General features: G+C 38.3%; 1 protein-coding gene across 1 annotated transcript in view; it reads right to left on the reverse strand.

Annotated features, from left to right (window-relative positions):
- Window positions 1-7,496: 7,496 nt before the first annotated feature.
- LOC104160749 (noelin-3-like) overlaps window positions 7,497-26,530 on the reverse strand; it is a 21,453-nt gene continuing 2,419 nt past the window's right edge. The window contains 6 exon segments of the mRNA XM_009698963.1: window positions 7,497-8,851; window positions 10,575-10,681; window positions 17,277-17,496; window positions 21,330-21,361; window positions 21,364-21,478; window positions 24,049-24,195. Of these exon segments, the coding sequence (XP_009697265.1) occupies window positions 8,174-8,851; window positions 10,575-10,681; window positions 17,277-17,496; window positions 21,330-21,361; window positions 21,364-21,478; window positions 24,049-24,195 (1,299 nt within the window). The 3' untranslated portion in view covers window positions 7,497-8,173.

Here is a 26,530-nt window from a genome sequence, read left to right on the forward strand (position 1 = left end):
GATTATGAATTAACCAGCCACCTCTGCAATACGTGCCACTGAGACTGAAACTCTTAAGTTAAAATTAACTTTGTCAATTAACAAAGGCCTCCTTACTAGGTTGAAAACAAAATAGGAAAAGAACCATTAAAAAATCAGTACAAAAGTGTGGGAACTGAACTTTTGGGCGCAGATATTTGCTTCTGCAGGAGAGCTAATGAATGATATGCTGACTTGAGATACTGGAAATCTAACGTCAACTCCTGGTGAGCCAAGGAAACCCTGTTTGGCTTAGGCTGAGCTGCTCTCTGTCCAAACTGCTCAGCCTGAAGAATGAGATTTGTAAAAATTTCCTTTCTTTCCTGAGGGAGTGGGAAACTGTGTTAATTAGTGCCTGTAAATTGCCTTGCAGTCCTGAGGAGGTGACTGCTACAGAAATGTCAGGTGGTGTGTGCTCTTTCTCCAGGAATGAGCTACTGTTAGAGATGTCGTAATGAGTTAAAGCAGTTCTGTGTACTTTACTCCAAAAAGTACTTGTCTCTCTAAGTGCTGTAGTGACGGTCCTGAGTAACCATTAATCTGTGATGTCCTTCAAGGTGACAGTAACCCTAGTTTACCCAGATGAGGGAAGCCTAAATAAATGGCCTGTCTGCATGGTGTGACATGGAGCTTAACTCAAAAGGCATAAGCACCTTTGACAAGATGCACACTCAGATACTGTGGCATCTGATTTTTCTGGAGATGAAATTGTTGCTGACCACCATAAGGGTGTGATCCAGAAAGGAGAAATGGATGTCTAAACCTGCTCTGGGCAAAGATGATTCTAATTTAATTTCTCACCATTGCAGATATGAAACAAAATATTTCCTTAAAAATAAATAAATAAAAGGGAAGAAAGTTATCTGGAATCTGTTTTAAATTATTTCTGTAGAGTAACCCATGATATACAATCAGTAGTTCCTGTCGGCAGTTTTATGGGCACACTAGAGCTAAATTTTACATAACTGGGAAAATAAATTTAGGCCTTCTCCAGATGAAGCTTGCTGTGCTATAAATCTTCTGTGCAGTTTGAGTTCTGCCTGAACAACCCTTCATTAAAATTCTCACTGCAATATGAGAGAGGTTGGGGTAGGTTTAGGTGAAGATCAGGAAGATTAGAACAAACAAAACAAGAGAAAATGTGAAGAAAAATAATCCGGAGCGGTTTGTACGTGTGGCTGGTACTGTGTGAGGGAAACGAAGGGAATGACTTCAGGAAGCTTAAGAAAATCAAAGGAATAACACAATTCAGTAATACAATACAGTACATTTATTTCAGATGACTTTATAAAAGCAGCTTTGCTATATAGGTATTTTCAAATGTTTTTCATGTGGTCACCTTTCAAACTAACTTAATGTATAACTTTATATAAAGCATGTATAACAGTTGACACCTATTTGCACAAAAATCCGTTTTCCTTATTCTCACAGAAACTCAAAGCAGTGAGACTCAAAGCCCACAGGTCTTTGGAATAGGAGAGTTCTTGTCTATGTACACCAGGTCACGTTGCCTTAGACTGGGAATGAATGGCTGCAGATTGACAGCACCTAATTTAAGTGGCCCGGCTTGGACTCAGGCCTATGCATCTGCGGAAGGAAGCAGCATCCACTGATTACTGACATGCGAGTACTTTGTTCCGTCTGGCTGCAGGTAGTTGCCCAGAACCCTGTTCTGGATTCTTGTCTCTCTCCTCCACCTCCTGATGCACTGGCTGGGGTAGTAGCACTCACTAGAAACCGAAGATAAGCTATTCACTCCACAGGGACCAGACAGGATTAGAGAATACTGGGCAAGTACTCTTTACAGAAGTCTGAAATTAGTAGCTTCTTTGATCCGTCAGTGTCTTGTATTAACAGTAAATGTTTTCATCTTAAAGGGCTCCAAACCACTTATATTAAAAAACCAAAACAAAACATGGAATCAAACCTAGTAGAGAGTAAAATGTACAGCAATCACTTTAATCAATTTATATATGCCACTGTGAGTGCAGTTTTAGTGATACAAAGCATATAAGGCTACAGATAACTGTACCTGTCAGTAGGGCCTTTGAGTGTAACAAAGGTTGAAGATACTTGACCTGCCTATAAATAGGCAGTTGCAGCAATGTGGAAGATCTCATGAGCTCATTTGGACTCTGCGTGTACCCCAGCATGTTCTGATTACCAGAGCCAGAAGAGTCTTTGGCTTACCTTTAGGGGCGCCATGTTAGGAACATGATTTCTGCTGTGAGATGGATAGGGCTTAAAATACCGAGCTGATGTAAAGCTCAGAAAAAGTGTTGGTGAGAAAGATTTCATTAGCTTCAGAAAGATGCAACTGACTTTAGAGAGTTGCTGCTGGCTTCGATGTAGGTTGTCTGAGGAGGTATCAGCTGTGTTTTCTTCTGGAAGCAAATGTTAGGAATATCCGCTCAGGGTGCGGGGCACGCAGCAGGAAGCAATACGAGCACTGCACTATGTTGCTGCAGGCTGAAGTAATAAAGTTAGTATTTCTGACTCAGTGGGTTCTTACTGTTCATGTTCACCATAAGAACTGTGTATACATGAACTCAAGGTTCTGTATAAAAAGCACAGTAAAATGCATTGTGTTTTGGGATGCCACATCTGACCTGTTAGCTGTCATTTTCATGTGTCTTCATATACTTTTCTGTGCTGCAATGGTATATCAGTTTCACAGTTTTAAGGGAAAATGGAACTTCCGTACAGTGGACTCAAAGGTGGGGACAGAATGCAGCTGATCTAAATATTATCTGCACTTACAGTGGGCTGTGTTTATAACTGCCATTCTTGAAACACAGTCTAGAAGAAACTCTGTTTCGCTTGGACTGCTGAAATGTTTCTGCGATGTAATTTTTTTTAAATTGAGTGTTCTGAAGCAGTAGATACAGGAAAGCTCCACAGGCTCTGCTGATAATGCTCAGCTGGCAAGCTGTGTATGACTCTAGCAGAAATTTTTGATTCTAAAGAAAATGTGAATTTTCTTCCCTGCCTCCATTTCAGAAATAGAGATAAGAGCCTTTAAGAGGCTGAATGCTTTTATGAGAAGCTTGCGCAACTCCTGTTGGTATAAAATCAATAAACATGGTTTGTATCTTAAGAGTGAGGATTTCCTCCGTGGTGGTGATTTCAGAGGAAATAGAGTTTTGCTATCTGAGGTCAGTCTCTACATTTATGAATAATCCCTGCTGACTTCAATGACAGCTGCAGAAAGGATGTATCCCTTGTGTTCATCACCTTTGCAGCTTGTCTGACACAATGTGTGCTACTTATGTGAGAGGTCTCTGAGGAAGAAGAGAGTGTTCTGGAAGGCTAGAAGTTGTCTTGAAATGCTTACTAAATGCACTGATTGGCAGCAACTGAAAGTCTAGGGGAGTTCACAGATCATAAGAGTGGTAATTAATCATAATACCAGAGTAACTAGGTGGATGATCTGTTTGCAGTTTGGAGAAACTCCTGCACATCTCAGTTTTATGAATCTGTGGTCATAGCTATCTCATCAAAGTAGCATGCTGCATTCCAGAGACCTGCAAAAGCTGTACTGCACAAAACATTACTTTTTGTATAGCCTCAACAACTTGGTGCTGGGGTAACTCTGTGTCTCCTCGGTTTCCCAGTAACTGAATGTAGAAACCCCACTAATAATGATCTTTGCATAATCTAAATGGTCTATTTTCTATGGGAGAAAAAACGTTGTTATTTTATAATTCTAGGATTAGTTTATTGTTAACTTAGGTGCTTGCGTATTGATGTGCATGTGTGTGGTCACGTGTGGGAGAATTACTGAGGAAAGCTCAGCTTAGGAAATGGGCTTTGCTTTTTGTTTTGGCAGTAAGATGGTTTCTCTTCTTGGTGGGGAAGTGAGTTTCAGGACTTGGCTCTATGATCTGTGGAAGTTAAGTCTTTGCACGTTTGAGTCCTTTTGAGTGTGAGCTTCTGGAGGGATGGAGTTGTTACAGAATGTCGTGGAGCAGGAGTCAGTCTGCTCAGCATTAGTGCAGTGGGGACCTTGTCAGCACAACGGGCCGAGATGCAGCTCTGTCCCAAAGCCCTCATTGGCCTCTTGTGGAAAAGATGCCCAAATGCTCAGCATGACTCCCCAAATGTCAGGGATGTAGACTAAGATTTGCAGCAGGGAATGTTTGGATGATTTGTAGGAAGATACAGGCCCAAATGATTTCCTAAAACATGTTGACTAGCATAAAAATTGATATGAATCAAGACTGTTCCCTGGTAATTCTTGAGCTGGAAAAGAATACAATTTACCGGATGAATAATTTGCTGTGAATGGTTTGTTCATCTCTAATCTAGTGTTTTCTAACCAATTTTTTATTATGACAAATTACCAGGTTACAGATTTATTCAGGCTGTGGTTTGAAACAAAAGATCCTGTCTTCCTTTGCAATGGATCCAGCCTGCTGAGCTGAGTAGTGACAGCTAGTGCTCCCGAGCTTGTCTGGAAATGAACATTCTTAGATATAAGTGATCTGTGATTAAAACATTGTATTGCTCTGCCTCATTCAACTAGCTTGTTTTAATTTTTCAAATTGAATGCCAACTTTTGGTAGCAGTGACTGCAGTGTCGGGTAGGCTCCACAGAGTCGCTCTGCTTAGCGCCTGCGACAGATAGGGTGGGCTGTTCGTGCATAACGATAGACTTGGTAGTTACTCACTGGAAAAAATTGCCAGAAGGGACTAGAAAATATTATTACTGGTCAGGAAGCTTTCTCTGGTGAGGTTTGTTCTACCTGTTTTGTCATGGGGAGTGGCTAGCCCATTCCAGGGAGAAAGCTGTGGGCTTTGTGGTGTGCATCCTTCATGTTCCTCAGGCTCCCTCAGGAGAGGCATGCCTGGTGGATTGGCAGACTTGCTTTCCTGTGCTAGATTTGTGGTTGTGTGCATCCCTTTCTGCCAGCAGCACAGCTTTGTGAAATTTAAGAGTTCTGTTTTGGCTGCAGGAATGATGTAGTCCTTTTACATGTTTATCCCTTGAAGCAGGAGGTCACTAAGATATTAAAATAGGCTATACAATTAATTTTCTCATGTTTAAGAAGAGATTCTGTGTGTCCCTCCCCCCCCACTTCCCCCCAGTATCAGTACCTCCTCATAATGATCAGCCTATGCTTCCAACTATAAGAATAAAACTTGACTTGCCGGTATGTAGGTTGCTGCTCTATTATGAAGATTTTCTGCTTGTGCTGCGCAATTATGAAGGCAAAGCTTGTAGCACGAATTTGCTTATACTGAGGTATGGTGTTTTCAGCCTTTTGGGACTATGTCTTTGGAATTTCCAATTTGGAAAAGACAGGTGATCAACACTCATTCACAGAGAAATGAATGCTCCTTAGCAGGAAGCAGTGCTACTTACTTGATAATGTCTTGCCACGTTTTGTTGTATTGATGCAGTGCAAGCTGTTACTTCATGTTTAAAGGTATTGGAATCCAACTGATTGTTACTAGTTTAGAAGGCAGGATTTATCTAGGTATGACTTCTATGCTTTAGCATGGTAGCTTCATCAGTAAGACAAATCACTCTTCAAAGGTGCCTTTCCTACCCCTCTTACCCACTCATCTCTAGCACCCTGTAGTAGAGTCTGTTTCTTTCCTTTGACTGATAGGAGTCTGTTACCCTTTAAATGGCTAACTAAATGGCATTGAAATCAGGTGAGATTAGTGTTATTCTAAGAACTGTTATCAATTTGTACTAATGTAAGCATGCTAATTACACAGTATGAAATTCTTATAAAGAAATATAGTAGTAATAATTTTTTCAGATGAAGTGCTCCTCGTGTTGTGACTATTAGTCTAGTTTATGATGATACAGTAGAAAGAATTTCTCAATCTAGTGACTAATGTTTTTAAGAATGCTGTATTTGTGAAAAAGTTCTATTTTGTTGAAGTTACTCTATGTGAGGGAAAGGTTAGGGTTTGTTTTAGCACTTTTGATAAAAATTTGAACATACTTAATTTGCATAAAACATTCCTACATGACATAAAATACCTTTTTAAATGAGTAGTCATATACAATTTCATGTGTCATAGAGGAGATTTCATTGTCAATACACGAAAGCTGGTTACAGGACTGAAATGGTTTAATTTGTCCGTTTAGCTGAACTCTGTGTCTCCAAATCCTGTGTAACTGATTGCAAGGGATAACAGCTATCATTTCAGCTAGGCAGGAGGGGGGAAATGGAAGCAGAAGAGTAACTTTTCTCTGGTCATGTTATAATGTAATTTGTTGTTGTTTTTTTTTTCCTTTCTTTTTTTTTTCTCCTTTATCAGTTCTTGAAACCTAATTAGTAGTTTTCTGGTTTGCAACCAGTATGAAAAATAAGGCAATTTGTTGTTCAGCTTCACATGTGCTTATGTTGTAAAGCAGACTTGTAAATGTATATAAACATGTATATAGTCATGAAAACATTCATGAGACTTAGGGTGGTCTCAGCTGGTATGTTGGAAGAATTAGCAAATCAAATGTCTTCAAAACAGATCTAGCAAAATGTCAGTGGATTTAATTTTTTTCTTGTTCTTAAATAGGAACATTTTTGTAAATGTTCTTGCTTTTCTGTGAGCCTAATTTCAAAGGATATAAAGAGGAGAATCTCAGATTTTGTGAGGAATGCAGCTTTCACACAGTATTTAAGATGTCTTTTTGCATTATGTAATAGCCCAGCTTAATAAAAAGTCTTATACTAGTTCTTAATGTTAGTTTCTTTCCATTTATGCCAAGATAAACAGCACCTCATTCCTTTTTCTCAGTAAAATATGCCCCCCCCCCCCCTTTCTAATGAGATAGTGTAGCAAGCCATGTAGCTTTCAGAAATATTTGTTTCTTAAAGGCATAAGTTTTAATTGTGAGTAACAAATCTTTTGGCAAGAAGTTGGCCTCAGTGTCATGGTTCTTTTCTAGCAAGGGCAAGCAATATGGTGGATACCAGGTGCCACACTGATCGTTTAGGCTTTGAGCCTTTTCCTCTGTATTTTCTCCCTGATTACTGTCATCCCAGAGAAGAGCTTTGTCGACAGATAAATGTTCTCCTATTACGAATAAGATGACAAGCAGATTAAGGAAAGCAACTTGACTTCGAACATTGCTCCTTGCTGCCCCAGAACTGGGCAAATCCGAGGTGTGCTCACACACCTGGGCTGGAGGCATGGGCAGCAGCCTGCTTTTGGATTCTCTCTCATAAAGCCCAGATCAGGGAGTGAAATAAAATGGAAAAAAAAAGAAGAAGAAAAAGAGATTGAGAGAAGCCAGCAGCATGAGATAAAAATTGGGCAGGGTAAGCAATTGTAAAACTGGGACTGATATGAGGCTTCAAAGTTGCAAATTTGCCAGTAAGCACTGGTGGTGAATAAAAAGGGATCTACCAAGCAAAGCTGAGAACGGGGATCATGCACCTGAGAAGCTATTGGTTTTTCTCAGAAATAACAACCTTTTTTCAGATTTTTACCACTTTCAATTGACCCATAGCCAGAACTGCAATTAAGCTTCAATATGTTTTATAAAAAATAGTACTTGGTTTACTTTCACATAAGTGAAGAGATACAATTGCACAATGGTGGTTACAATGGTAGAAATACATACTGTTGATAAAATGTTTGCAAGAGATTTAAAAACATACTGTACAGCACCACATCTGAAATTGGGTGATGGCAAAATGAATCATACTCCATGTCCAAGTAAATTAAATTCCTAAATCTTTCTTTTGGAATAAATAAAAAAATACAGTGTGCAATATGTGTCTGATACTACCAAAATATTTCCTGAAGTTAAGCAATAGATTAAAACCAAAAATGAGGTAAAAAAAGACATTCATGCATTTAAGCCACCATTAGTCTCTGACTCTAAAATAAGGCAGATCATAATCTTTTAAAAACTGTCTTTAGCCACTTAAATCCTCTTGAGTGCTTTTCAAGACAAGGTCTTGATAGACCTTGTAGAATCATGAGTTAAAATACTTTCATTTCCAACAGGTCATTTTTGACAGGCTCAGCCGTATTTGAAATGCATTATATGGTAGAAAATGTTGCTTTTTCCTGAATGAAAAAAGAAATGTAAATTAAAAGGAACTGAGAGAGATGGATGCTTTTAGAGTTTATCACAAATGACACCCCTTTGAGGGAGGGAGGTGGGGGAAAGGGAAGGGAAAGAAAATTATGTGTCATCTTCAGTTTTAATGACGTGGAAAAGGGTGACGTTAAACAGGACTTGATGTCCGTTATTCCAGGCATAGAGAGCTCTATCTCTTGCATTGTAGTCAAGCATGGATATATGAAAATACTGATTATGGAAAGGAATGTCTGTATACTCGTAGGTGGAGGTTTTTGTGGAATAAGAATAGTAGACCTTGGCTCCTGTTAAGTGAGAGTTAGTAACATACAAGGTGCCACAGATCATGAAGGATTCTCCAGCACTCCTCTTTGGGTAGCCTGTGCTCCAGCTCTTCAGCACCTCCAGCGTATCCTGGTTTAGCTGGCTGATGACAATGTTGCCTGCATTCTGGTTGGTGGCATACACAGCCCATAGCCCAATTTCATCTGCCATCAGGTCAATATCAGAGAAGCCACCCCAGGTGTAAGGGTAGACATTGTGAAAGCCAGCATACTCAAGGCTACGCTGTGCAAGCACCCGCCCAGTGTCAAAGCTGTATTTGATGATGATGTTGCTCTGATACTTGTTGAAATAGAGGGAGCCATTGTAGACAACATGGTTGGTTCCTGCCCATTTGAATGGAAGGTTGTATGTCCTTGATTCAGCCCCACTGACAAAGTCTGCAATTGATTTATATTCACGGACAATTTTATTGTTAGTGTAACTATCCATGTACCAGACCTGGAAAGAAAACAAAGATTGGGAGTAAACAGCTGGAACACAATCTGTGGTACATGATCATGATATAGCATGATGGATACATTGCAGAAAAAGAAGGAAAAAAGGTTTTAGGTGTGCTGCAGGCTATCAAAGTATAATATTGTCCACATTCCTGTTAGAAAAGCATGAGGAACTCTTGAATTTCTCAATCAAAACTTACCTATACAGGTGAACTCTCAAGACGACTGTTACTAACTACAGTTATCTGCATTTTCAGAGGAATTTAATTTGGGGTTATTTGGTGTTTGGGTCTCTGCTATATGGGGCTTGCTTAAAGATATTCTGAGAGACTAATAATAAAGAGAGGGACGAGAAATGGCATGTGAGCTAAGCTTGGATTTATGCTTAGGAATAAATTTGGTTGAATTTTCTTCAGCTGCACCTCTAATTGGTGAAAAGTAGTGTATTCTTAGTAAAGGAACCAGATGCAACAGCAATGAAACCAGTAAAGTTTAGGAACCATTTTTGTCCCCTTAAAACAAAACAAAATCAGTACTTTTTTTTTTAATGTTCTGTACGCTAACTTTCATTCCCCATTTTTCCCTTCCTGCATTTTGCCTTTTCTCCTTTTAGTTTGTGAGAGAACAAATGAAATCCTGACTAAGAAAAGAACAGAATGATTTCTGGAGATATTTTTTGTGCTGATTTCAAAACTGGCATTAACAAAATATTTGTATAAACGCCAGTTCAGCCTTCCTCTTCCTATTAGTTGGGATGCTGTGAGGGATATGGTTTGTTCTAATTTGCTTGCACAGGGGTAGCCTTTGTGTTACTTTAAGAGGGTGGCAGTGGGGGGAACGTGGAGGCTGTCTGGGGAGGGGGTTTGGTTGCAGAGAGGGGGCTATAGCGGGGAGTGGGTGCTGGTGGAGGTGAGGGCCCATGGGGATGGGTCTGGAGCAGCCACCGGCGGTCTGAGAGGGCAGAAGAAATTTCCTCAGGAGAAGATGGGGCTGAGCAGAGTTTGCTGCTCTCCTGGAGGTAATTGAGATTCCTGGGGTCACTAGTAAAGCTGCATGGATGCAGTGGGGAGGGGAGAGCTGCAAGCGAATCTTTAGTTATTACCATTTGCATGCTGCCTTTTCTGTTGCCTTTGTTTTTTTTCCTGTATTCAAAAAAATTATCCTTGTGGGTCTCATACAAATGAAACCTAGTATTTTGACTTCAAAAGCCCTTTGATGGAGAGGGCATCTCCTCAAAGCTGAGGCCAATTCGAGATCCTATTGCAGATCCAAACAATAACATGACTTGGCAATAACACAAGGTGGCAAATGGTCTGAATACAGCCTATATGGGGCCTAATCCTGCAAATCTTGACTGTGCTGCATTATGGGTTATGCTCTTAGGTAAAAGTGTTGATATTTGTGTTGTATTACTTGGGTTCTTAAAGACCCAAGCTCAATTAAATATGGTAGGAAGAAAAAAATTGCATAGTTGGTTCAGATAGGGGCATGTCATCCCTGAAATAGTTGCAGGAAATGGCACGAAGGTGCTTAGCTAACTTTTGTCTTCAGATATTTGTGCACAAACGCTGTTGCTTTTTCTCTGAAGATGTTTAACAGTGAAAATGATAGAAGTAGAAGAAACATGCCTGTGAGTGTAACCTCCTAGGGGGAAAATATATTTTTTAAGATTAAAGCAAGTAAAACTCTAGAAGGGCGCAAAGATATTCAGTGCCTTAACGTACTCGGTTATTTTTCTCTGATGCTAATGGATCTGTCATCCAGGCTCCAAATCGGGTTCCGGATATCTTGACTGTAATGGGGCCTGTAATTTTCATCAATTTGCCACATGCTGAAATTAGAAAATAAAAATGCATTAGTGCAAATAATTACACAACTCTCCTTGATGTCAGTCAGAGCATAAGACCAATAGTGTCTTCAGGGGATTTGGGCTTATGTTGAAGATGGACTGTCATCTTCACCATATGAACTTTTCCATATCGAGCAGTAATATAAATATGTAAAAATATACAAATAAAACTTTATTTGTGTATATTTTTGATTTTATAAATATTTTACAGCACTGTTACTTTTTCTGGGCATAAAGAAAAATACAACCTAGTAAAATATCTTCTGAGCTGAAGTGAATAACATTCAATAATAAATGAAAAGAAGACATAACCCCCCCTCGCTTTTGCCTTCAGAAAGTTCAGTGCAAGGCTAGCATTGATGGATGTTTCAGTTTTCCATTGACAAGGGTAACAACGAGGTTAAGGGCAGACAGGAAGAAATGAGCTTGTATGCAAAATGTGTGGCTGTACCCAGATGCCTGTGTCTGACTGCCCTGTGGTCACGCACACGTAGCCATTCCAGTACTAGGGGCCTGTCTGAATTTAAGAAAGCGAATATGAGAATTATTCAGCAGCCTTGGCTGTATCGGTTGGCTTCTAATCCATTAGGCTGCCCAGTATTAGACTGTCTGGGAGGAAATAATGAGAGTCGATATGATCTTAGATGGTGACCTTCCCAACAACCCAAAAATCTATATTTTAGGGGATATTAATAACATACTTAGCTATAAGCCCCTCTTGGAATTCATATGTTTACCAAGAGGCTTAATGTCACACAGTAGTGTGTAGGTGATTAGGTGAAACAACATGTTTTTGAAGAAAATATGTTCCATAAGAATGTAAAAAAGTAACATATTTCATTTTTTAAAAAAATTTTAAAATAAGTGCTGCTCTGTGATACATGGTTGTGCTATATTGTATAACCCTATCTGTCTAGGAAGTGTGGAAAACAAACTGAGTCTGGTGTTGAGAGTGAGTTTATGCAGTTCAAAAGAGAAGGTCACATCAAGCCTGGATTTTTTTACTTTCTGTAACTGGCAAGGAATGTACTGCGCAAGCCTGTTTTGGTCAACTAGAAGGGGGTTAATGCTGTGGTGACAACTCGGGCTGCTTGTGGGGATTTTGTTCATGGACAGGGAAGTGGGGTGTAATGGAAATGAAGATAACTGAGTACATGCTGAGACCTCAATGAGCAGGGTAGGCTGTGTCTATTTTCTGGGTCAATTCAAAGGCATTATTATTTACATATCTCAATCTGTGTATCTTAGTCTTTTGAAGATATTTTGGACTTCCCCATTTTAAAGAATTTTGTAGGTTTTCTACAGTTCGTTGTCATAGTACATAATTTCTTATTCTGGAATTTTTTGTAGATAGGCTGCTAGTGTGCCAAGTGCTGTTTTTCTACAGCAATGAACTGCTATTAGCTTGGAAAGTAGAGAACTATATCTTATCAAGGTGAAGGTTTTTATTTTTAGGTGGTATGTTAGTAAACATTCTCAGAAATGGGCATGAGGTAAACAGAGAAGTTTAATTTGGAATATGGAATATTTAATTTGGAATAAAATTATCCAAAAACTAATAATGAGTAGAAAGAAATCAGGAAAAAATTAATTGCTCCTGAATCTGTAGTTTTTGAGAGAATTAAAATACAGTGAATGTATGAGTTAAAGGATATACCAATTAGTGCCTTTAAAACACGGTACTGAAATTAGTAGGAAAACATAAGCAAAGAATTTGGAATTACGAAACACCGTTTCTTCTATTTAAAAAAAAAATCCAGGAAGCTAAATGTGGAATCAAAAATGAGGTATGAAATTTTACTTCTGAATGGACAGAGAGAAGAGCCCATGGCAGAGATGCGGGGGTGCTGAGGGAGCCCTCCTGTTGCACACGGCCTGGGTAAGGCCACACGTTGGGGCAGGCATGGCGGTACGCACAGTCCGAGTTGAATTTGCAAAACTGTCTGCAGGCACAATGACTTCTGCCGAGGCCAGGCAAAACAGCCATGCCAGCAGGTACTGTGAGCAGCCAGTGCCCGGCGAGGGGAGTCAGAGGACAGGGCCAGCGAGCCGGCTCCCACAGCCCAGGGGTGTGTGTGTCTGTGTGAACCCAGGGGCTTTCCACCAGCGTGGATGTTAGGGGATTGCAGGGAGCAGCACGGGCACACACCAAGCTCGAGGCCCCACATTTCCAGCAGGAGAGGTGTAAAAGCTGGGTGTAAAAAAGGGTAAAAGAGGGGTGCTCGTAGCCCCTGCCGGCTGTTGTGGGGGGTGTGCGCGTGTACCTCCATGTGTGTTTGTGGGCATTTATCAGTCTTTTTAACAGCTTTTTTTACTGGTTGAAAAGTTTTGGTTTATAGCAAACCTCTGCTCTTTAATTCCCTGACAGAAGGGCCAGATGCTAGTGAGAAGGTAGGCCAAATACATCTCCATACAAGCAAATGTCAGGAAGTTCAGGAATGCTATGAAAAAAGAAAAAAAGTGATATTTCTAGGCATTTTTCCACCACTAGAGGTTCAGATGGGGTTACACAGAAAAAGAGTGGTATTTTTAGAAGCACTCAGTCTCACTTTCCCTTGACTTTGAAAGAACCACCCACCTACATTAGAAAATCCCAACCATAACTGCTTGTAGAAATTGTGGAAAATCAAACCTCTGAGTGTTTATCCATCTTAAATTGAACTGTACAAGGAACATCGTATCATGCACAATCTGGGTGTTTATGGCTTGATTCATCTCTTGTAACATTTTTGTACTGTGGACTCCAGTAAACCTGTTTGTGATTTCCTGTATTTATTTATATTAAGGAAGAAGCTGAGGACAAAATGGCAGTTAAAAAAGCAAGCAGATGTACTACTCCTGTAGGCTGGGAAAGTCTGTGGGGCAGAAGGCATCTGGAAAGCTGCTCCAAAGTGAGCAAATACCAAGAGAAGGTTGTGATAGACCAATTGGAGAGGAGCTGCTTTGAAGGACAGCTAGGAATAGGTAGTTGATAGTCCTAGTCTCTGTGATGCAAAGGAATATTGGTAGCTGGTATATATACACTGAGTGAGTATATGATTTATCGAAGGACTTGCAAGGGAAATAAAATCAAAACATTCTCTTGAAGTTTCATAAGCATCATTATTATCTACCATAAATAGGGGAAAATGAAGTGAATTTTTTTTCAGTGGTTGCACAAATGACTTCCAAGTGTTTTACTACTTGCACTTTTCTGTTTATGGTCAAATTTGTCATTGTAATTGTAATGTGAGGGAATGAAGAATTAGTTCTTACTCAATGGGTGTATGTCTGTTGTCCTGCATAATACAAATCCAGGAAGCGCTATAGTCTAGTTATTAGAGCTTGCTGAGAGGAAGCCTCTGGACTCTTCTGCATGTGTGCAATGACTTGCCGTGTAATCTTTGGGAAAGTCATTTATCCTTCTGGGCTGCTTGTTCCTTCATCTACAGAATGGGCATAACAATATATGTATCTTTATTGCAGAGTTTTGTGCTAAATGATATTTGTAAAGTTCTTCAAATCCCAAAGGGAAGGATGCTTTGGGAAGTACAAGTACCACTGCAATCAATAAAGTAATCTCATGCTTGCACTAATGCCTCTTCTGCCACTGATGCAACAGCATTTCTTTGGACACATAGAAATTCAAAAGTAGAATATTCTAACCAAAAATGTTACTGTACAATATTGTTTAGATTCTACATTATGATCAGATGTAGCTACAAAAGAATCCAATGTGTATCTACTCTAATTGTTTCTTCCTATTTCATAAGCAACATTTGGCAGAGCATTGGCTTCCATGAATGCTACCCATATAATTTTTTTCCAATTTCATAAACGCATTATGACAAGAACAGGAGAGGCCCAAGCATACTGTGCAACCTGCATTCTCTTATAAATGCACATGTCTTACGAGACTGCCAGCAAAGGACCCATGTGTGCATAAGTGTATGTGAATTTGTGGTGGGTGCAGTAATGTGTGCTCTATTCGTACGTGCTTAATTGCCTGCACCCTTTTAAAGTTTTGTAGACAAATTTCTCAGCAGCTTGAGCCTGAATTTTCTCTTATTCCAAAGAGAAGGAGCAGTTTGTCATCACAACTGCTGTGGTAATCATTAAACCTCAGTGACAGTAAGACAACTGCTTACTGTATGTTAATAAGTGTTGAAAGTGTCGCCAGTGCAGATGGAAGATCCCTTTTAAGTGGCCAGGACAATATAAATACTATATTATACTGCGGAAAAACACCTGCTAGGGAGAAGAATGGAAAACAGCTATTACACACACTGGTTAGATGATTATGTTGTGAAATGCAACAAAATCTGTGAAGATTCAAGCCAGATCCTGTGGTACATTGGGGCCAGTCTGCCTTCTGCTGCTGTAGGCTTCTGGCCATCAGATTGGCATGGACTGTCACAGCTGTATCATCTCCAGCGTGGCGAATGTGGCTGGGGAGAAGGTGTAGGCATGAAAGCTGTTTTTCCTTTATGCATGCTGATGTGAACGTACTGTACCAGCTTTCAGGAGTTACTCACAGTAAGCCTAACTGAAGCTGTTTTTACTTTAAAAGGCACTTAAGCATCTAAGACCAGGGAATAATGACAATAAGGATCAATAAATCTGTATTAGAGCTTGAGAAGGCCAAAGCCCTTTTAATAATTCATGTGCTTAATCTATTTCACACAAAAATTTTCTATCGTTAATATAAGACTTTTAATAGTGTGGTGGTTTTTTTTTTTACATTAGTACATCAAGAGAAATAGAACATGTTGCAGGAATTCAGGATAGATAGGAGGGGAAATGTGGATGAAAACCAGGGAAATAACCCCTGTGAATACACCTAGTCATTCTGATATATAAAATGTATCTTACACTGTAGTCATTTCACTAATCAATGTTACAAGAATATGCCATAAAAGCAAAGAAAAACAAGATACTCGTTAAAGATAAGTTGATGATCTTTTGGTGTCTAATAAACTTACTGGAACACTCACTCTCAGAAAATACTATTTATATGAATTTTCTTCCTTGGTGCGGTATTGCAATGCAGCCATTTTCTCCTGACTGCCTCCTGTCAATGCAGTAATGTGCTATTATGTGTGTGTACTGAGGGGAAAATAGGATCATAAGAAATTTCTGTTTGAAGAACTCTTTCATGTATTTTAGCCCATCATCACTGTGTTATTTCTAGTGTAAAATAAAGAAATTGAAAATAAATAATTTAAAAGGGTAACCTAACCTAGATTTTTTCTCCTTCCATTGCCTCACAAAAATTAGAGGCACTGCTTATCAAGTTAATAACATATTTCATGTCGTGTTTCATGTCATATTTCATTCAGACTAGATACAAGAAAGAAATTTTTCAGAATGAGGGTAGTGAAACACTGGAACAGGTTGCCCAGCGAGGTGGTAGATGCCTCATCCCTGGAAACATTCAAGAACAGGCTGGACGGGGTTCTGAGCAACCTGATTGAATTGAAGATGTCCCTGCTCATTGCAGGGAGGTTGGACTAGATGACCCTTAAAGGTCCCTTCCAAACCAAACCATTCTATGATTCTATATGTAGCATTTAAAAGTAAACATCCCACATTTGATAACTGAGATACTGATCACAGGACTGAACCTTGGAATTTCTATTTTTTTCATGTTCATTGTTTACTTACAAAGTGTTTATTTCTTGTAGAGGGGCTGGATTGTTGGCTGTAGCAATTCCCATTGCAATAGTGATCCATTCGGGAGTCTCAGAATGCAGGGACAGGTTGGGAAGGGGGGAGACTGCATTGTGATTGTAAAGCATGTAGGTACTAATTATCGCTCTTTGGATAATGGAAGTTATAGGCTGACACTTGATAATGACACTTCAGGCTTTTAGTTTTGGTAGGTGATACTGAGCTAGTGCTGATTTTCAGAGATGCTCAACATTTGACGTTTTCTAACTAAAGCCAGCATGTGAGCAACCAAGATGGAGGCTGCCTGATGTAAATCTAGTGGAGTGCTTGCAATGGGTTGTTGCTGTGCTTCCTGCAAAAGTCATGCTTTGTTCCCCTAAATTAGGTGTAATGCTTTATTATCTTGTACTGCAAATTAGAGAATGGCATATCTTTCTTAACCCTAATATTACAGGTCTAAAGGCAGTACAGTCAGAGTGGCCTCTCAGGTGTCATAGCAAGATGACAGGGTTATGATGTGGACATCTCGAAAATGATTCCAGTCTACTTCCCACTAATTTTTTTTTCACACTGACATCCCAAAGATGACCCAAGTAGCAATGCCTGTCTGAGCTTTTTTTGAAAGAATATTTGTAGGTCTCCAACCAGTTGTAAATCTCTTAGGTTTTAAAGTTGCTGTCTGTTATAATTTTTCAACTCAATTCCTTCTGTATAAAGTAGGGCAGATCATTATATAGGATACACTGGTGCAAACTTAGAATGATATGACTGACCTTGAGTTACTCTTGACTTTTGTTAGAGTAGCACAGATCAGAATATAATGCAGTCTTTCATTAAACAAGAAAAAAGCAAACTTGATCTTTCTGTAGAGAGACAACTGAAAATACACAGCTGAGGGACCAAATTTGCCATGAAATCATTAACTTACTGAGCTTTTTCATGCAGTCTCGAAGCCTGGTTTCTAAACTGAGTACACGCTGGTGTAGTTCCTCATAATCATAAGCACCAATTTCTTCCTGAATCCCAGTGAGGACAGTAGACAGATTCCTAATTTCCTCCTTGAACTGGGTGATTAATTTGGCATCAGTTTTGTATTGTTCCAGAACTGGGATCAGTGGCAGGAGCTCATCCATCTTTTCTTTTAACTCCTGTTAAAGGCAATCAAATGTGTGTTAGAGCAGTTTAAAAGAGTTCAATCCCCTTATTCCCTTTAATGTTATATTTATGCCTGATTATTAAAATGACTTGCAAATTATATTGATCTTAGTTACAGATCTATTATTGTGAAAGTCTTGGAAAACTCAGACTTAATGGTAGTAAGCAGTTGATAAAATGCGTGACAGAATAATTTTTCTACTGAAAGTACACAATTATATTCAAGTGATCTGAACCAAACCTGTTTGAAGGTCTGACTTTCTATTCAGAGGATATAAACCCCTGCCAAGTATGTCTTTCTTCACAGAAAGTGATTAGGCCTGAACACACAGTGATGTTCAAGGAGGTCATACCTGTTTTACAGTGCTGTTACAGTTGGTGAGCTGTTAATTGTATTTCACTTCTTAGAAATACTGAATTCATTTTTTTTCTCAATGGCTGTTGAACACTGTTTAGTTCTGTTTTGGCCACAGTGATATATGTAGCTCTTTCTTCTGAAGTAAAAGATCCATGGTTCTTAACTGCACTTTGTACTTGTCATCATGCTACGTCACTAGGTGCCTTTGAACTTCCTCAGTTGATCTCTCTTCTGGACTATCACAAATCGTTTTTTTGCTATGTGCAGTTGTTGTGTTGCCAATCCTATTCTTGAACATTGATTAAATAAAATAAAGCTTCACTTTGGAATGTCGGATTGCCCTTTCCTCAGACTTTTGCTGAGTCTCATACTTTGAGAATTTGTCTCGGTTTGCAACCTATATTGGCTGCTCATCTTTCATTTCTTAATTATTCTTTTAAATGCAGTAATCATAGGGGCTTTTTAAAATTTACACTAATTCTTTGAGGTTGTTTTTTATTTGGTTATTATTCTGTAGAAAACCTCAAAGAATCCTTGCAGTCAAAAGGTTTTGCTTTATTGAAAAGTGGACAGGTTTGTCTCTGATGTATCATCTGTGTATAGAGATTTGCTTATCTTTTTATAATTTGAGGAAACAGCCGGACTTCCATGAGCAAGTGCCATAGAGACATGATGAGATGCAAGCCTGGACAAAACAAGGCAAAGGATGGAAATAAAGATTTGTTAGGTGGTAACAGAGGTTGGGAAACAGATGAGGGCACACAGGGAGAGGTTATTGAAGGGGTTAAAAAAATCAAGTCCTGAAGAATAGCTGGAGTAGTCAGCAGGTTAAAAGGGAAGCATAAGAGAACTAAATGGAAGCCCAAGCACAAGAAAGAGGTGAAGAAGCAATTGTGGTTAGAGGTTAGTGTAGTCACTGAGGTGTGTGAAGATGTACAGTCTGTTACATCACCTGTATTAAAAGATGCAATAAACAGGGTAGGACATTTCCAAAATAAATAACATGGTGATGCCAAATGCATTTTTGCTATGGAGATGTGAAAGAAGCTGATAGGATTGGCATTTGAGCTGCTTGAATATCTACCTCTGAATTTTTGCCTCTTGAACATGTTCTAAGACGGCTTGAGAGTTCTGCAGTATCTCTTCATCACCTAGCTAATATAGCCATAATTTTTTAACAATTGCTTTCATATTGAAATTATTACTTACTCAAAATAAAGACTTACATGTGTTTTTAGGAAGTACATTTTGCACACAGGTCATCTTAATAGCTAGAAAATTGCATTTTAGATTATAAGCAGATATGTAATTATAAATGGATTTGAGAGTATTATTGACTCTATTCTCAAGGGGTCTTCCAATTACATTAGAGTAGCAGAATTACTGAAAGGGATGGGAAGAACTGGAGACTCTTTTGTCTAAAGTTAAAACTATTTTTATTTTACTATTTTTATTAAAAACTTAAGCCTTTTTTTCCTTGATGACAAAAAGAGTTAGGCTTTGTGACATAGAAGGCAGAGCTCCAGAAGCCAAAGTCTTTGTTACTACCTTTTGAAGTGATGAACTTGAGCTTCGGTTCTGTGGGGCAGTGAACTCCCCAAAATCATGGGTAAACCATGATGGAAAAAAATTGCAAAGCTTGTAAAAACTCAGGAAGATAAAATGTATTTAAGAGAATTAGTGAAGGTAACTTATTCCTGATAGGATTTATGCCAGATGAGGTATCATTTGAGCAAACTGCGGTAACTTTTTGTGGTGATCAGGTATCTCCTGCCTGGCATAAATGCTGATTTGACTGAAGTATGACCATATGCTCAAGTATGGATCAAATTTGTACTCTTTGGTTCTCATCAACATGGAACCGCAGCGTTAGACTATCTCACTTCAGTAAATGATATAAAGATGGTTTTGGTATTTTCATGGTCGAGAAAATAATTTTGTTTCTGCTGATACTTCTAGCTTGTTGCTGTGATGAGTGGTACAAGAACTAATTTGTATTGCAACATGGATAGGTGGTAGACATATTCTGCCTGCTGACATGAGGGGTTATGCTATATCCAGAATGAGTTTCTTTGTCTCGGGAAAGATAAAGCACTGGAATTTTAGTAGATCAGATTTCAGAAAGCCAGCAGTGTATTGTATTATGTTGACCTTTTAAATTACTCTAACTTAATTGGGTGGAAATCTGTTTTATACTCCTGGCAAACTGTCAAACTGAAGTTAAATAACTGGCCAATACAAATATCGAGTATTAAAAAGATTAGAAAGCAGAAGGTAGCAGGAATCTGCTACATTTGACATCGTGTATCAGACATTCAAATTCTGATATTTTGTTCCCAAGGAAAACAATGAGAATACAGAATATATAATGGCATTATACAAATGTGTTCTTATTGTAGCAAGGAGTGATGAAGGGGGAAAAAGGCAGAGATGTTCCTTACTACCTGAAAATAACTGGAAGTATGTGCTTAAACTCTAAATTAAGAATGATGACATAAAGAATAAAGTTTGGTAGTTAGATCATTAGTGTACTTAATTCCTGATATTATTAAGACCCATTGGATATTCAGTGTCTCTGAAAAATATATTAGACCTTTTAGCTATGTCATTGTTTAGGTATCTAACTTTAGCACCAATTAGAAAATTAAGTCAATTTTATGTGAACTTTCATACACTTTAAAAAAATATATTTGATTAACATAATGTAACCCTCAATGTATTTTCTAGATCCTATTTTGCTGTCTTGCAGTCTTGAAATATTGATTTATCAAATTTGATATTTAAAGAACTTAAATATGCTCTTGTACATTTTTCCCTTAAGTACTTCAGATAGCTTTTGTAGAATACACAGTGCTGTTTTGTAATCTCTGCAACCCACCTTCTTCACAAAAAGATTGGCTTGTAGTTTTTGTTATTAAAATTCCTTGGAAGTCTTTTTTTTAAGCACACAAATGTGACTGGGAATGATTGCCCTCCTCCCCATCCCAAATTCAAAATAGCAAACTTTCAGATATGCAATTAGATCTAATTGCACTGGATAAAAATTACAATAACCTGATTTATTATAAGCTTTCTTCCCTTCAACTGCAGTAAATGTCAGGCAACAGTAAAAGTGCGGAACTCTCTAGTTGTTTGCTATTAATTCCGTTGGATCCCCCTATTTATCACTAGAGCTTGAATAAATATAAATTTCTCAGTATGACATGCGCATTGATACAGAAAAAACAGGAATCTGTTTATAGTGACATTTCTCTAATGACTTAATAATTAATAGTTAACTCCCTATTACAATTAAATTGAACAGAGCAAAAGATTACCATCATAAAGGAAGATTTATTATGCTTTTCTTTTTAATTTTTTAATGTTGCTCTTGTGCGAGCATTTCAAGCTGAGATCTTAGCAGTTTGTGTGTTGCTGCTTAGTACATTGCTTCCAGCAGGCTTTCAAAGTTATTTTAATAAAACTTACTTGAAAATGCTTTGTCATTAATGTCTTCCGACAATTTGCCGAAACTTGGCCTTCAGCCCTTTCATTTGTGTTTCCATTTTTAAAACATACTGGAAATCCCTCTGAGTCCGTAGATTTAAAACTTCAATAGATTGGGACATATTCTGAACCTGTTAAAGAAGAACACTCTCTAAATGGACTTTTTATTGCTTTACTTTTTTTCATGGTTAGATAGTTAAATATCAGGCAATAAAATGTGCTTATGTCAACGCTTTGGTTGGGAGTCATTTATACCACAGTATAGTTTTCAATTCCATCACTGCATGACAGTACAAAAATTGGGAAACAGGGCTAACAGGACTGTCAGGAGCAAGACCTTGAAGCCATAAATGATTTGGACTAGCTTCTTTGAGGTAAAAAGAGAAGAGAGATCCTTTCAGCACCGTTATCAATGGGCTCAAAAAAGGCTGTTAGGCAGTGGAGAGTACTTTGATACTTGTAGTAGATGCTGACTGTTCTTCAGGATGTGCTGTATAGCACATGTTTCCTCCCAAGCACTTCAGGAGGGACAGGACTGAGATTTGGAGATTTTGGTTAGTATGAAGAGCAGGATTTTTATTGCTAGTAGGCATTTATATAATAGTTCAGTATAAAGAATTCATGAGACTGTCCAGAGATAGTCATTGGGGTGTGCCCATCATCAAACAGGTGTTTGCTCATGATTTTGTAAGTAGATATAAAACTAGAAATTTTATCTAATTGTCTCATTGGTAGGAAATTACATTTTTTTTTACAGATGAGAAGTAGTGAATGTTCAGGTAACTTATGTAGAGCAAGTGACTTTGTAGCTATAGCAAACGCTTTTACCACAATGAGGCAAAATAACTGTCATCTAGAGTAAATTATATATATTTTTAAAAGTATCTGTTATAAAGGCAATGCTTTTGCCAATCGTAAAAATGACACATTTTGTAAGTGCAGTTATGCTGTTTCAGTAAGTGTTTTGTTTTCTCAAAACATGAAGAAAGTAGACTGCTGTAAATGTATTAGGCACCATATTGACATTTTGGCTTAAGCAAAAAAAAATAAAATTCTACCTTCCTAATAAAAGACAAACCCAGCAGTATTCCTGTTGTTTGCAAGAATATGCAATGTTTGAAATGATATTCATGTTCAAAAATAATATATAGTGACCTACAGAATCTGTGGATTTAGGAAATTTTCTTAAAATACTCTTAAAAATATATATATTTAGTTACAGTAAAACTAAATATGTAGTTTATACATTAGTTACTGCACAGTTGCCATTAGCAGTTCTTAGAAAGTATTATAAATGGGGGGGGAAAAAAAAGTAATGTTTTTTTTCTTTGCTTCCTAATTGTTGGAAGAAGGCAAATAAAGTTCTTCAGGTATTGGAAGAACTTTGAGTGTTTCCATTTGGCAGAAGATGCATTCACATAGAGGCTCTAATTAAATGACTGCGTGGAATATGAAGTAATATGACATTATATACCCATAATTGCCACAGTTCTAATCGTAAGAAAATAGCTCTTAGAGACTGATGATTTAGGTTCTCTTCTGTGGCAGCTCAAAAACTATGTTGAGATCTTAACACCCCTCCAGCCACCACCACAAAAGAAAGATTGATTTATTTTTTTTTTACGTTAATATTTTAGTGTTTGGGAAATATGCTCAAGCAATGACTCTGGGGACTGAAGTCTTCCTCTGTTAAGTAAACAGGCAGCTTGAGGTGAGGTAGCTCCTCCTCTGTGTCCTGGCTCTTCAAGGTTCTCTCCCTGCATCTCATGCTATGGGCTCTGTCACAACCTGAAACTAAGTCCCTGCTGAAGCTTAAGGAAGTTTAGTGAGGGAAAACCTGTGGGGATCTGGCTCTGTATTAGCACTGGAGTGATTTTTCTATAGCTGGAAAAATACTGAAAATTGTATGCCAAAAAATGTATTTTTAATCCTACATTTTATGTTGCTTTCTGCTGCTGTTCAAACACTCTCTCAGGCCTCAGGTTCTGTACCACTGGCTGTGATACAATAGCTATAACCTTGGTTACTTATACAGGGAATGCAGAACAACAGTTTGTTTTCATGGTTGCAGCATTTTTTCCATTGTTGATGAAAAATAACACTTTACTGATTTTACTATGTATGCAATAGTGAATAATACTGGAAATAAGAACTGGGTTGTTTGGGGAAAATTTGCACCACCAGAGAATGAATGAATAGTATTATTTGAGGAAAGAACAAATGAAAAAAAATCAGAACCGTTTCTCTTCTGTACAGTCTGCTTTGCAGATGCTGTCATGTCTATATCTCGTTATTTGTTGATAAGAGACAAGGAATGACCTTCAAGAGTCATATGACTGAAGCAGAAGCTGTAGTTTAAATTCCACAGCAACTAGGTAGTTTGAGGTGGGATTTGTAACTTTTTACACAGAAAAAAATCAGTCCTGTCTGTGTGTAAGGACGAATTTCGGGAGGAGTGAATGAGAGAGAAGATGCAACTTCAGTTTGCTAGATAAGTGACTTGGGTTGGGAAAGGTGTGATATAAGGAAAATAGACAAATAATCATCAGTGGTGAAAACACAGGTGGGTGATATACCCTGAAGATATATTTTTATTAGATAATTCTACAGTACTCCATTATATATTAAACTTGGAGGGAAAGGAGTGGATTTGTGTGGGAAGTTTAGTGATCAAAAGGAGGAATTTGTTGGGAAGACTTACCTTCTCAAGCAGTTGTCTGAGTTGCCTGCTTTTGGCATCTCTTGAACATAGGTTTTGTTCAGGTGCAACAACAGTGCAAATGCAACGGCCATCAGGATCCTGGGCTGAACTATAAACTTGCCACCCTTCCTTGGGGCTAATCTGAGTCTGTAACAACAGAATGATAAAAATAAAGGGAACTGAACTGATTGTTTGAAAAACCAGTACCTCAGAATATTTGTATCTATTTTTGCAGTATACGTTTGCAATGAGGTTCCTCCTAGTTGACACTTACTACATCTCTTCAATTAGATTGGTGGTTTTGCACAGTTTTGTCATATCTGACACCTTTGTAATAGTTCTCTAGAAGTGTCCAGCACACATTGTTTCCAGGGTGGATGAGAACAGTTTTCTGCTTGTGATTCAGCACAAACTACTTGATTTAATTCTTTGCAAAGGGATGTTACAGTTTCTCATCAGCAGAGAACATGTCCTTTCAGCCTGAATGACTTTTACTTTAGACTAATGGAAACAACAAAGACAGAAAAGAACAAATATAAAACCCCAAAGAGAGAGCACAGTGGACGTGACTGACACGTTGGGAATTGGCTCAGCAGCAGTTTGGGATGTGTGGTAGCAGATTTGCTCTTAAAGATGCAGGCCACAGAAAACTGTTCTCCATTGATTTCGGCTGCACGTACACCGAAGGGAAGAAAGGCTTTCTGCAGGGTAGTACTGAAACATATCTGGTTAGTTTAGGTGAATGGGGGTCACGGCAAGCATGGCACAGTGCAATTAAGACATTGCACATCCTTCACTGGGACAGAAGAAATCTAGAAATTCCGAACCTGTTCTTTTTTTACAGCAACCATGGCTGAGGAAAAAAAAGCAAAATAATCACATGTACTTGGAGAGCAAGCTAACACTGCAGTGCATTTAAGGTTTGTGTGATACCTTGTTAGACTAGGTATCTGTCTATTTAGTGGGATGTATAGAAATACACCGCATAAGAATAAGAGAAAGCAATATAATTAGATGATTGAAAAGATTCAGGTGATGGAATTAAAACTAATGGACACAAAAAGTAATTTTTTACTTCCTTTTTAAACGGTAATTTAAAGTTAATATTATTAATATTTCCTAATGATATAGTATTGACTACTGAATTTCATAGTACAGATGCTAATGGCTGCCATTGAAGTAATTTTGGTCTGGACACAGTTGGAATAAATTGCTACTTACATTATAAAATTGTACTCAGTGTCAGCACAGAGAGTGATTATTTAAACTGGCAAACTTCAATATTGATGCTTTACTGGCAGCTTAGTGCAGAGTAAGTTGGGGAGTTCCTCACCTCAGAAAAGGTGCAATATCTCTGTAGAATGAGGTTAGAAAAGAGCACAGACTTTTCACAACAATGACTCTTCTGAAGAAGTCATTGAAGGTAGCAGTGACCTGTCCTACTGCAGAGTTAATTGAAAAATCAAAATGGTATTGTTCCCCTGTTTTGCAAGGAAAAATAAAGTGTCATAATGTAGATGACTGTAAAAAGAGGACAGCTGAGCTTGGCTTAGAGTTTGCTAGAAAGATGTATCCTGAGTTCAGTGCTAAATTATACTGCCTCTATGGTGTTCTCTTCATCTTAATTTTTAGGGCAAAGGGAATCTAGTTTAAGACATGGAGAGCAATAAAAATGAAACAAAATTATATCTGCAGAGACAATTTAAATTGGTTTTGAGCAGCAACTAAAATTGCAAGCTTGAACAAGTGAAGCCTCGCAAGGCTGGTAACCCTTGTGAAGTGTGAGCTCTATTCACTCCAGTCCTTTCCATGGTCCTCTGTAGAACTTATGCCCAGGCAGTGTTGTCATGCAAGAGCAAGGAAACAAATTTTTGTTGAAGTTCAGGAACCTAGAGCCTGTGATTATAGTTCCTTTAGGACAGAAATACTTAATATGGGTTTATGAAAAATTGTGATATTTGAGCCTCACACGTGCTACATTTAGATTGGCAGCAACTGGTTTTACTGCATTCAAGTAAGTTTTCTACAATGGATCATGCACGGCCTATAGTAAAGCCATTAAAATCCAGGCTGTGTTATCAAAGGTTCTTATATATTCTAGTGATGTCACGAGTGTCCCTCTCAGCTTTAAGGAAAAAAAAAACTTTATTGATTAACTTAGCAGACCTTTTCTTACAGCTTCTAACATATGGCTTGATTTAAAAAAGTAACTCCCAGCGGGAAACAGGCCCAATATGAGTGTGTGCATAAATAAGCGCTTACATAGTACACCTACAATTTAGGCTATAGGTATTTTGTGGTTCCCTTTATTTGGGCCAGTAGGGTTCCTTCATTAATTAGGATGGGTAATATGAGTGATCACAGAGGAAAAAAAAAGGCACCTGTGTGTAAGGGCACATCGCCTTTTTTTTCCCCGTTATTTTTTTAGTTTGACATTTAATCCCTACTTCAAGCAGGAACTGCTGTGCTGTGCAGGGAAAGA

Source organism: Cariama cristata, unplaced genomic scaffold (genome assembly GCF_000690535.1).
Source record: "Cariama cristata isolate BGI_N322 unplaced genomic scaffold, ASM69053v1 scaffold2244, whole genome shotgun sequence".
In the NCBI taxonomy this organism is placed as follows: Eukaryota; Metazoa; Chordata; class Aves; order Cariamiformes; family Cariamidae; genus Cariama; species Cariama cristata.